The 12,348-nt window shown below is 42.1% G+C and overlaps 1 protein-coding gene across 2 annotated transcripts in view; it reads right to left on the minus strand.

Annotated features, from left to right (window-relative positions):
• The window catches only part of LOC115090603 (sodium- and chloride-dependent betaine transporter-like), a 368,393-nt gene that overhangs the window by 150,609 nt on the left and 205,436 nt on the right, over positions 1-12,348 (minus strand). For both annotated transcript variants that reach the window (XM_029599943.1, XM_029599944.1), the window contains exons 7-8: positions 9,865-9,999; positions 2,702-2,805 (exon numbers count right to left, since the gene is read on the minus strand). In XM_029599943.1, the coding sequence (XP_029455803.1) occupies positions 2,702-2,805; positions 9,865-9,999 (239 nt within the window). The remainder of the gene's footprint in view (positions 1-2,701; positions 2,806-9,864; positions 10,000-12,348) is intronic.

Raw genomic sequence — 12,348 nt, forward strand, 5'->3', positions numbered from 1 at the left:
ACTAAGTCTCAGTTTCTGAAGAAGAGGCTTCAAGTGATTCTTCATTTAGCTTTGGAGTGAATTTATGGGTTTTGTGGATGAAGATTGGACTACAGTGTTCCCTAGTTACATCCTAGTTACATTTTTGTAGACATTAATAACTATAAAATTAGTTCAGTAAATCATTATGGAAATTCATCAAAAAATATAGAAAATTATTTTTTTCCTTAAAAATGTGTATAAAAAAGAGGGTGCATCTTATACACCACTGTTGTCCTATATGCCAGCATATACGGTAATATGCATTCATTTGAAATTATTTGTTACCGTATCCAGTAACAATTTGTTTTGATTAACTTTCTATTACAATGCACTAATATAAACTATTTCTCAGACATCTTAATAGATTCATGCAAGCTTTAATGTCTTTAAAATGAACTGTTTTTCAAAAACATAGTTATGATGATTGTTTTTTTCTCTTCAAAAAAGAATTGATTCAGTTCTCCTTTTTGGGAAGAGTTTTGCTTGCTTAAACAGAGGGTTACTACTGTAAGTTATTTGAAGGTGAAAGTAAGTGTATCAGATGGAGTGAGTTATGGCATGGTAATGCGTAAGGAAGAAAAATAGACTAACGATAAGAGTTATTTAATTAAACAGTTGTAAAACAGTGCTAAAGTAGTGCTAAAGTAATTTATTAATTAAAATTGCTTTGTCATATTCTAATGATACTAGATGTATCACACTCATTTTTCTAAGTGTTTGCAGTTAGAGTTAATCATACAGAAACATTTCTTGGACAGTTTTAAATTTAAAGATTCGAAACAACAATTGTCTTATAATATTTATAGTTTCATGTATTCTAGTTACAATTTTCTACTTCAGCTGACCCAATTATCCCTAGGAGCTAAGATACTTCAGTAAGTTGATGATCCAGTTTTCCCTAAGCGATACTGAAGTAGTGCTGTGTTTTCTGTATTCATTTAGGGGGAGGGAGGAGGAATAGCCTAGTGGTTAAAGCAGTGGGCTAGGAACCAGGAGCCCAGGGTTCAAGTCCTGTTGTCATTCCTTGTGCCCTTGGGCAAGTCACTTTACCCTCCATTGCCTCAGGTACAAAACTTAGATTGTAAGCCCTCTGGGGATAGGGAAAATACCTACAGTACCTGAATGTAAACCAAGGTGATATCTTAGATGAATGTCAGTATATAAAAATAAATAGATTTTCAAACACACATGTGTGCACATGCTACCTGGCACACACACATGGATGCCTGATTTTATAACATGCACACTTGTGCATCCTGACACCAAGGCCCACAGCCTTGCTCAGTTCCCTCCCAGTCCACTCCAATTTCAGAGCAGACTCAGAGGGAACTTCCCAACCCTCTACACTAACCTCCTTTCCCCTAATCTAGCTGCCCCCTAGCCCTAACTTAGACCCCCCCAAATTTTTTTTTTAATTTACCTCTTGCTCCTGTCTCAGGGCAGGTGCAGGTTGCATGCACTGGCACCCTGCCGGCATGCGATCCCCAGCACAGCAGCAAATGGCCGCTGTGCTGGGGCCTCTAGCCACACCCCACTCCTTTCTCGAGGCCCCGGGGCATACGCACATCCCAGGGATTTATGCGCATGACTGGGCCTTTGAAAATTGGCCTGGCGCATGTAAGGTCGGGATTTATGTCCGTACCCTTTTGAAAATCTACCCCTTAGTCTTAAGGTATCAAAAGGTAAACGTCAACTGTGTCAATGTCAAATGCAGGTAAAATATTTGGGTTTTCTGCTGTCTAAAGGAGAGAAATGTATGACTTCTGAGCGTGTTAAAGCAGTTTTAAAGGTATAGGTCCCCGTAACATTAAAACCATTTCTGGGAATGGTTAACTTCTGTAGAACATGAATTCCTGATTCACTTCCTTAGCTAGTCCTTTATATCAATGGCTCTGAGACAGAGATAAACCACAAGGACCAATGCATATCTCAGAATGGACCAGCGAAGCAGAACACTCATTTAAATCTCTGAAAGCAGCTCTGAATAATGTCTCAGCTTTAGGGCTTCCAGATTATAAGAAGGATTTCTATTTAACATGTCACGAAGTTGCAGCTGTAGCTGCTAGCGTGGTGACCCAAGATCATGGAGAAAAAAGAAACCTATTGATAATTACTCAGCCCAGTTAGACCCAAATGTATTTCCTTGCTGCACCACTGATTACAGGGAGGTTGTAAAAACTAATCTCCAGGATGTTTTCAAGGTTAAATTAGAGTTCCCAGAGCAGTTAGGAATACAAATGTCTTCACCTTGTAATCTTAAATCAAAAGTGTTTATCTTAATATTTTGATAAGAAAATGTATTTAAGCATGGTATATTCTATGTGAAGGCAAGTCAGACTTGCTGAATAGCATCTGGCTTCCTTATGCACTTAAATACTTATAATAAAGCTTTCAACTGATAAGAACATACAGTCTCTGCTGCTTTGCTGTGCTCTTGGTAACTTTTTTAATAACACAACTCTGCTAACCCCCATGGCCTATCGCATCATTTACTTTTAGCAAGAATACTGTGTTTACCCTATGCCTGTTTTAGCCTCTACCATCTGGTCCAGGAGAGCATTCCATGTTTCATTTTTAGTGAAGAAATATTTCCTGGGATTGTGCCTGATTTTATCCCCTTGGAGCTTCAAAGCATGACTTCTTGTTCTATAATTTTCTTTCCATTGAAAAAGGAGCATACCTGTAACAGCTGTAATGGTACTTGTTATAGCTGCCAAATGCTATATTGAACCCCAGGCAAACAGCATAAGAGTAAAATATCTGGGATCCAGCTTCCATCCAGACCTAGAACAGAAAGTAAAAGTGTTTCTAAGAAAGGACAGGAAGAAACCTGAAGTGAACCTCTCAGACCAGTGGTTTCCATAGTAACTAGAGGTGTGAATCGTGTGATCGATCGTCTTAACGATCGATTTTGGCTGGGGGGGGAGGGAAATCTTATCGTCGTGTTTTGTTTTTTTTTAAATCGTTAAAAATCGTAAATCGGGGGAGGGCGGGAAAACCGGCACACCAAAAAAACCCTAAAACCCACCCCAAAGTTTTAAAACAAATCCCCCACCCTCCCGAACCCCCCCCCCCAAATGTTTTAAATTACCTGGGGTCCAGTGGGGGGGTCCCGACGCGATCTCCCTCTCTCTCTGGCCACGGCTGCGTTGAAATAGCGCCGGTGGCCCTTTGCCCTTATCATGTGACAGGGCAAAGGTAGCGCTGGCGCCATTTTGGTTCCTGGCTCCCGACGTCACGCGTGCAGGAGATCGCCCCCGGACCTCCGCTGGACCCCCAGGGACTTTTGGCCAGCTTGGGGGGGGGCCTCCTGACCCCCACAAGACTTGCCAAAAGTCCAGCGGGGGTCCGGGAGCAACCTCCTGCACGCGGGCCGTATTGCCAATCTTCAAAATGGCGCCGACGCTACCTTTGCCCTCACTATGACATACGGGCGACCGACTATGTCATACGGGCGCTACCTTTGCCCTCACTATGTCATACAGGCAACCGTCGCCTGTATGACATAGTAAGGGCAAAGGTAGCGCCCAAACCAAAGAAAACTGAAATACCTTTCGTTATGTATTTTAATCGTCACCTATACGCGGATGATCTTAACTTTAACATTACTTTTTAAAATTCATGCCAGTTCTTGGACATAAGGACATTGCCAAATGACCCAGTTTCATGAAGGAGTGTTTTAAGACTACTTCTGTTTTTTGGACACCCTTGAATCATTTTGGCACCTGTAGGGCTGCTTTAAAATGAAAGAAGCTTGATTACAGAAACCAAAATGGCAGGGGCAGTGGAAACATTAGGCAGACTAGGTGGCCCTCTAGAGTGCCACGTTTCAGGTGGGAAGAAGGAGATACTATTACTTAAAGGACTAGGTTGCAGCATAGACCCACATAGCCGAAAGGAAGAAGCATCAGAGCAGTGTCAGCTCTGTGTCTGCTGCACAGGCTAAAATGAGCAGAATAGAATCAGCCCGTGCAGCAGAGGAAAACAGCAGGAGCAGAAAGCAATGCAGTGTGGGCCCCTGTGGTCTGAAGAAGGCGTCAGCCTATCTGCTGCAGTGCTGAAGAATGAAGCTGCTGTCCTGGTGAGTACAGAGGAGGAGTATGTGTGTGGTGAGCAACAAGTTCCAATTAATATTTCCATTAATGGAAATATGATTTTCATTGTGAAACAAGCTTGAAATTTGGGAATTTAGATGGATACCACTTTAAGTTTACACCCTCATGTAAATCAACTTGTTTACAACTCATTTTACAAGCTTTACTTAATACGTAGGATATGTTGCATTCTTAAAGAGGATGATTTAAAAACAATTATTCATTTATTATGACACCTATTGATTATTGCAATATACTGCTTCTTGGTTTACCTCAGCCCATGATATGAGCGCTCTAATATGTACAAAATTCAGCAGCCAACATTATTTCTGGGCTTTCATTAAGTGAACATATTACTCCAATTTTATTACAATATCACTGGCTCCCTATAATTTGGTGAATTAAGTTTAGGCTTTTGCTTTTTGTTTTTAAGGGGATAAACGGGTTTCTCTCTCCATCTTTTAATGTGGATTTAAAATTATATTGGCCCATGAGATCCTTATGGACAAGAATTCAATTACTTTTGGAAAATCCATCTTTTAGGTTAATATGACTCGATGAATCGCGTAAGAAACTTTTTATGATTCAGGGTCCTACATTATGGAATTTATTACAGTTAGAGATTAAAAAAGAAATCTCACTTGTAAAATTTAGAAAATTGATAAAAACACATTATCTAAATCATGCTTATAACAACTTTTAGTAATGTTGCTAGTGCAACATTGCTTATTAAAGGGTCATTGTTTTTCAGACTTTATTTTTACAGTAATTGAATAGTCTAAGCACTCCCCACGGGGAGGGGATTTTGATAAAATTCTGTTCAGAAGGAGCAAAAGTGGATTTATTATTTTGGAATGGTAGAACCTAAGGGATTAAATAAAGGAATTGATTGGTCCATTTTCTAGTACTGACGTTGTTAAACTTTTTGTTTTTGAAGCCTTATCTGCTATGATTCACAATTGTTTGTTTGATGACCTCATCTCTTCTGTGTTGGATGTCAGGTGACTTTGTCTCTTTTAAATTTTTAATTCTTATCTTTTAACAGCTAAACTTTATTATTGTGCTTTTAAACTTTTAGCTGTTATCTCTTATTATTCAATGTATTTATTGTATTTAATTATTTGTTTTTAAATTGTAAACCGCTGTGAAGGCTATGGCCAATGCGGCAGTATATAAAAAACATAAACTATAAACTATAAAAAGGAACTAAAAAAACTCAAACTTGAGCTCAGACACAAGGAACAGAGATGGCGAAAACACCCCTCCCCTAACACACAGTCCGCCTACAGGTCCGCCATGCACAACTACAGATCCACCGTACTCTGGACAAAAAGAGACTACTACGCCAAAAAAATCCACAACTTCTTCTACGACGCTAAAGCTTTGTTCTCCTACATCTCAGCACTCACCAAATCCTTACCCCCCTCCATCCCTGGCAACCAGGCACAAACCAAATCAAATGAACTGGCGATATACTTACAGAAAAAAAATCACCAACCTCTTAGCCCCTATCACATCTTCCAACCACCCATTCTCTCCACCTTACTCCACCCCCTTCCTCCCAAAGGCCACTTTTGAGTCCTTCGAACCAACCTCATCCCTCGAAATCGAATCCATCCTCAAAAAAATGAAACCCTCATTCCACCCCTCTGACCCCATCCCCTCAAAACTGCTACTCACCATTCCTACCTCCATCTCCAAAGCCCTAGCAGAAATTATCAACTGCTCCTTATCTCAAGGAATAGTACCTGATATGTTAAAACTTGCCTCCCTTAAACCACTATTGAAGAAACCCAACCTTGACCCAGAAGACCCGTTAAACTTCCGCCCCATCTCCAATCTGCCATTCATCTCTAAACTCATGGAGAGACTAGTCAACATACAACTCTCAGAATTTCTAGAAAAACACAAGATACTCTTTCCCGCCCAGTTCGGATTCCGCAAATCACTAAACACAGAATCCCTCCTAATTTCCCTCACATACAACCTCCTCGTGGAAACAGATAAGGGCCAACCTTACCTACTGGTGCTACTCGATATTTCCTCGGCGTTCGACACTGTAAACCACTCCATCCTCCTCAACCTCCTTTCAGACATAGGTATCTCTGGCACAACCCTCAGATGGTTCGAGTCCTTCCTCAGTATCAGATACTACAAGGTCAGAATAAACAACAAAGAATCCCCACCTATCAGCTCCACCCTTGGAGTACCCCAAGGCTCTTCCCTCTCCCCCACCCTCTTCAATATCTATCTCCTACCCCTCTGCCAGCTCCTCTCAAACCTCAATCTAACTCACTTCATTTTTTTTTTGAATAAACAATTTTTATTGCATTTTGCATATATCAACAAAAACCAAATAGCATGCTGGACACTGGTGTCCTACAGCGTCCAACAAGCAGAACTAGAAAAACAACAGACAATGTTCAGATACTCATTCCTATAACAGAATCCTTATCAAAAACCTTCAATTTCTGGGACAGCTGTCTACACTCCATCAACCTCCTACTCACTAGCCTCAACCTAGTCCTCAAAACCTCTAAGACAGAACTACTGCTCATCTCCTCCAACCCCAACATGCCTCCCCCCACCAGCCCGACACCGGCTACAGTCACCCATGTGAGAGACCACAACCAAAGAATGCTTCTATAAACTTCAAATACTGAAAAAGCTCAGACCTCTCCTCCACTTTTGGGACTTCTGGATGGTACTCCAAGCTACTGTGTTCTCAAAAATTGATTACTGCAACTCCCTCCTCCTGGGCCTCCCCTCAAGCACCACAAAACCCCTACAGATACTCCAGAATGCCAACCCTAGAATCCTAATAAACTCCAAAAGAAGAGACCTCATCACTCCCATACTCAAGAATCTACATTGGCTCCCCATAAGCTTTAGAATCATCTATAAGTCCCTTACGATCATACACAAAACTTATCCACAACCAGCACTCTCTCACGCTAAAATTCCCAGATTCCACACCTCAAATAGACCAGTTAGAGAAGCCTATAAACATACCCTCCACACCCCCCCTCCCCCCCCCCACCAAATCCACCTTGCACTCCCACACTAACAAACGGGCCTTCTCCATAGCTGGACCAACCCTTTGGAATGACATACCCCCTGACCTCCGCCAGGAAAGCTGCCCATTAACCTTCAGAAAAAAACTTAAGATTTGGCTATTCACTCAAGCCTTTCCCTAACAACCCAATCGTCCCCAGCTATACCAACTCATTCATTTTCAGCTACCCAACCTAATCATAACGAACTTGATACCCCGCAAATGGTCAACTACCCAACCTAATCATTACTAATTTGATACCCCGCAAATGGTCAACGGTAACCCTGCTATGTGATTTTAGACTACTCTGCTGACGCTATAATGAAGGCGAATATATCTTGTTGATATGTATTTCCAAGTTCCATATCCCTAATATATTTCTCATTTGCCTAATACTACTCCTCTCTCTTGTTCCTCCTCTGTTAACCTGTTTAGTTTTGTGGTTAATCCATCCCTGTTTTTATTTATATAACCTACCTTGTTCGATGTAAACCTCTCATTTGATGTAAACCGATGTGATATGACTTTTGCCATGAACGTCGGTATAGAAAAGAATATAAATAAATAAAAATAAATAAAATGATTACAAAATTTTACATAAGATTTAATTATTAGAGGTTATTCATTCGTCAGCTATTTTGAAATATTTATTCTTTTTATTAGCATGATTTTACTATTATTAATGCTTTATATTTCTTGATTTTATTGTTTGATGCTTTATGAGGAATGGTAATGTTTCTGCTTTTCCATTATTGCACTGCATATAGAGTCTGTCTTGTTGCAGTTTCCAATTCAATTTTTGTTTGTAAGTTTATATTTATACATTATGATCTCTTTATTTTGTACTTGGTGAAGGTCTATCTATATTATCTGTGTGTGTGACTGAGGTGAGGCATTCTGGTAGCGTGTGTGTTCTGTGTGTTTGACAGGGGTGAGGTATTCTGCTAACATGTTGTTGTACGTCCTGCTCACATCAGGCCCGCACCCGGGTCCACTTACCCTTCCTCCACTCCAGCCAGTCCCAGGTCGGCCTCCCTCGCTTCTGCCACCAGCTCAAGTTGGCTGCTGCGTTCCGCGGCGGCATCCCCCAACACAACGCATTCCACCTCCAGCCATACCTCACAGCGGGGCTCGGCATCCTCCATGGCATCGGCCCCGCCCCTAGGCGCGCGCACACAGACCGCCCAACCTGTTAAAGGCCAAGGGCAGCTCCCAGCTCCAGAGTGTGCCCTGATTGATCCCTGTATAAAGGAAGTGCCCTGACTCTACTTCCGTGCCTTGGCAATCGGGTCGATCACATCATGATAGTGAGTTTGCCATTCCAACATCTTGTTCCAGTGTCTTGTTCCAGTTCTTCTGTTTCAGTGTCTGTTCCAGCGTCCTTCTGTTCCAGCATCCACCTGTTCCTTCGTCTCCACCAGGTAATACCATTCGGACTGTCTTCTCGGTACTGACCTCTGCCTGTTCCTCGACTACGTTTGGCCGCTGCCTGGATTTGACCTCTGCCTGTTCCTCGACCACGTCTGCCTGCCACCTCGACTAACCTCTGCCTGTCCACTGACCATGTCCGCACGCTGCTTGGAACTGACCTCTGCCTGACTACTGACCACATCTGAACACTGCCTGAAACTTGACTTTCGCCTGATCTGACTATCCACGGACTGACCTCTGGTATTCACCCTTGCATTGGCTGACCACGTTACCCTTGATTCTGGCCTTGATCCTCACTCTACATTCAGAGACTCTGTTCTGGCCTTCTCTGGCTCCTGGACTATCCAACCTGAACATCGACTGTGCACCCATGTTCGTGGTGGGCACACCCCTGAACTTTATCTCACAGAGATCCTGCAAGGCCAACCTAAGACCAGGCGGCCTGGGTAACCAAGGGCTCAACCTGAGGGAACCCTGGGTTGCTATTGATGAAGCTCCAGCTAGCCTCTGTCTTCTCCTGTGCTCCACTTCCCGATGGCAGGCACTCTCTGGATCCAACCAGGGACCCTACCAATCCTGCAGCAGGCCAAGGATCCACCTTCTGGCGCAACACATGTAGTTTCTTTCTAGGGATCTATAGCAGCTTGGCTTGTTCTTTTTTCCTAGTAGGAGGTGTATTGGTGTTTTAGAGCCTGGTATTTGTAGTATTGATTTTCACTGTTTGAGTGCTGGTAGTTAGTGCTTTTTTGGTATGGGAGGTTTACCATATTGTTATTGCAATTCTATTTACTCAAGGCTTTCTGAGGGCTACGCCCATACCTAACACATTACACTAGTCATAATACCATATGGGTTCCAAGTGTCTTTACTTTTTTTGCAGGGTTTTCTGGTTGGCACCACAGCAGTGCATATAATTGTAATATATATGTTGTAAGTGATAGTTTTACTAAGAAAACTATACTTTGAATGTTATTTTTTCATGTAAAATGCATTATTAAAAATACATGATTTTTAATTGTGTGTGGGGAAGGCAGGGATCAAGAGAGTGGGGGTACAAGGCTGTAAGGTCACCTAGGCTGCCCAATATCCTTGCAACGTCCCTGCACAATGGAATAGGGGGCTCATTGAAAACCTAGGAATAACCCAAAATCTCCCTCCAGAAAAACTTGGGAGTTCTAAAAATATCACTCATTTGATGCATTTAATGTTATTGTAAGTTTTCTTGAGTGGTTCTTCTTTGTATTTGTCAGTTACTGAATCTACCTGTGGATCCATGATCCTCCTAATGTCAGGTTTCAGGTAGAATATAATCCCTTCATAGGCACCAGGCAATGTGATCCCTCGGAACATTAGGATAACGAGCATCAAGTAAGGGAAGGTAGCAGTGAAATAGACAACCTGTAATCAGAGAAAACAGTTTCAGAAGTTAGAAACATCATGTGGAACTGCAGTGTAGACAAACGCGGAATGAATCACATATTTGGCAAGATTTTTTATGCTGGAAAGTTTCTACTTCTCTCTTGCTATATACAACTTTGATTTTTATTTCCTGCTTTCTGTTACATCTTCACATAAAAAGCTCATGTATTACTAGGGCTTCAATAAAATGTGTGGGTTTCAGAAATCTGAAAATTCCATATCCAAAAATCCTGACATATTCCACTTGATATTTAAGGCTTGCTAAATTAGGTGCACATATTCAGCCAACCTAAGGTGTCTTCATTTTCAGCTGAATTTTGCCACCTAATTTTAACTATAGATGCCTTAAACTGAGGTACCTAGTTATGGCCTTACCTGACTTAAGGTACCCAAGTTAGGCACTCAGTGCTGGCAATCAGCCCTGAGTCCCTAACTTCATTCCCTTTTAGTCTTGCCTTCTTTTAAGGTGCCTACATTTGGGTACCTTACAAATTTAGGTGTTAATTGAGGGGAGTTTTTATTAAGGCATATCTAGTCATCTAACTCTTAAAGGCCTGGATTCATCATTTCGCTATAATTATAGTGAAATGATCGCCCACGGGGAAAAAAGGGGCAGGGGACAATAGTGAGCAGGTGGCTGCATCGCGGCAGTGCATTTTCACCTGCTGTGGTTGCGGCAGTGCTGCACAGTATTGCCCCCCTGTAGCACCAATAAAGTAGCTGCCTTGGAGGAAGAAGGTCTCAAGATTGGAGAGCATCAACCTGGTGCAGCAGGAAAGGATCCTGTAGTAAGGACCTGCTCTCCAGGTGATGCATTGTCCTTTCGCACCGAGGATATCTCCCCAAGGCCTACAGCCCACGACAGAAGGAAGGGTTAGGTCGGCCGTCATAGTTGGTGATTCAATTATTAGGAATGTATACAGCTGGGTGGCTGGTGGGCGTGAGGATCGCCTGGTATAATGCCTACCTGGTGCGAAGTTGGCGGACCTCACGCGTCACCTAGATAGGATTTTAGACAGTGCTGGGGAGGAGCCGGCTATCGTGGTACATCTGGGCACCAACGACATGGGAAAATGTGGGAGGGAGCTTCTGGAAGCCAAATTTAGGCTCTTAGGTAGAAAGCTTAAATCCAGAGCCTCCAGGGTAGCATTCTCTGAAATGCTCCCTGTTCCATGCGCAGGTCACCAGAGGCAGGCAGAGCTCCGGAGTCTCAATGTGTGGATGAGAGAATGGTGCAAAGAAGAGGGATTCAGTTTTGTTAGGAACTGGGGAACCTTTTGGGGAAGGGGGAGTCTCTTCCGAAGGGATGGGCTCCACCTTAACCAGGGTGGAACCAGACTGCTGGCACTAACCTTCAAAAAGGAGATAGAGCAGCTTTTAAACTAGAACATAGGGGAAAGCCGACAGTCGCTCAGCAGCGCATTGTTCGGAGAGAGGTATCTTCAAAGGATACTAATCATACATTAGAATTAGGGCATCCCGACAGTAAGGTTCCAATAATAAGAAAAGTAGTCCAAGTGCCTGTAACTAAAAACTCAACTGAGCTAAAAAATTCTAACTTATACCTATCAATTAAAAAGCAGAATGAAAATACAAACAAAAAACAAACTTTGAAATGTTAGTATGCTAATGCCAGAAGTCTACGAAGTAAGATGGGAGAATTAGAATGTATGTATGTATGTATGTATTTATTTATTTATTTATTTATTTTGTATACCGACATTCGATCGAGATATCACATCGGTTTCCAGATAACAGGTTGAATAGGGCGAGAACTGCCCTATTTTACATTGTAACAAGATAACAATTAAATTAATTTAAACAATAAAATAACATAAAATAACATAAGAAACATTGCAACAGTTGTATATATAAATGTGAGTATAGAGTTGTGGCATATAGCCTATTTACAAAATGTACAATATGTATAGCAGTGAATGATGACAGACTTAATTGGCATCTCAGAAACATGGTGGAAGGAGGACAACCAATGGGACAGTTCTATACTGGGGTACAAATTATATCGTAGTGACAGAGAGGAGCACCCGGGAGGCAGTGTGGCGCTTTATGTCCGGGATGGCATAGAGACCAACAGGATAAACATCCTGCATGAGACTAAATGCACAATTGAATCTTTATGGGTAGAAATCCCTTGTGTGTCGGGGAAGTCTATAGTGATAGGAGTATACTACCGTCCACCTGGTCAAGATGGTGAGACTGACAGTGAAATGCTAAGAGAAATTAGGGAGACTTCAATTACCCCAATATTGACTGGCTAAATGTATCATCGGGACACGCTAGAGAGATAACGTTCCTGGATGGAATAAA

The sequence above is a fragment of the Rhinatrema bivittatum genome, chromosome 4, assembly GCF_901001135.1.
Source record: "Rhinatrema bivittatum chromosome 4, aRhiBiv1.1, whole genome shotgun sequence".
NCBI classification, from domain to species: domain Eukaryota; kingdom Metazoa; phylum Chordata; class Amphibia; order Gymnophiona; family Rhinatrematidae; genus Rhinatrema; species Rhinatrema bivittatum.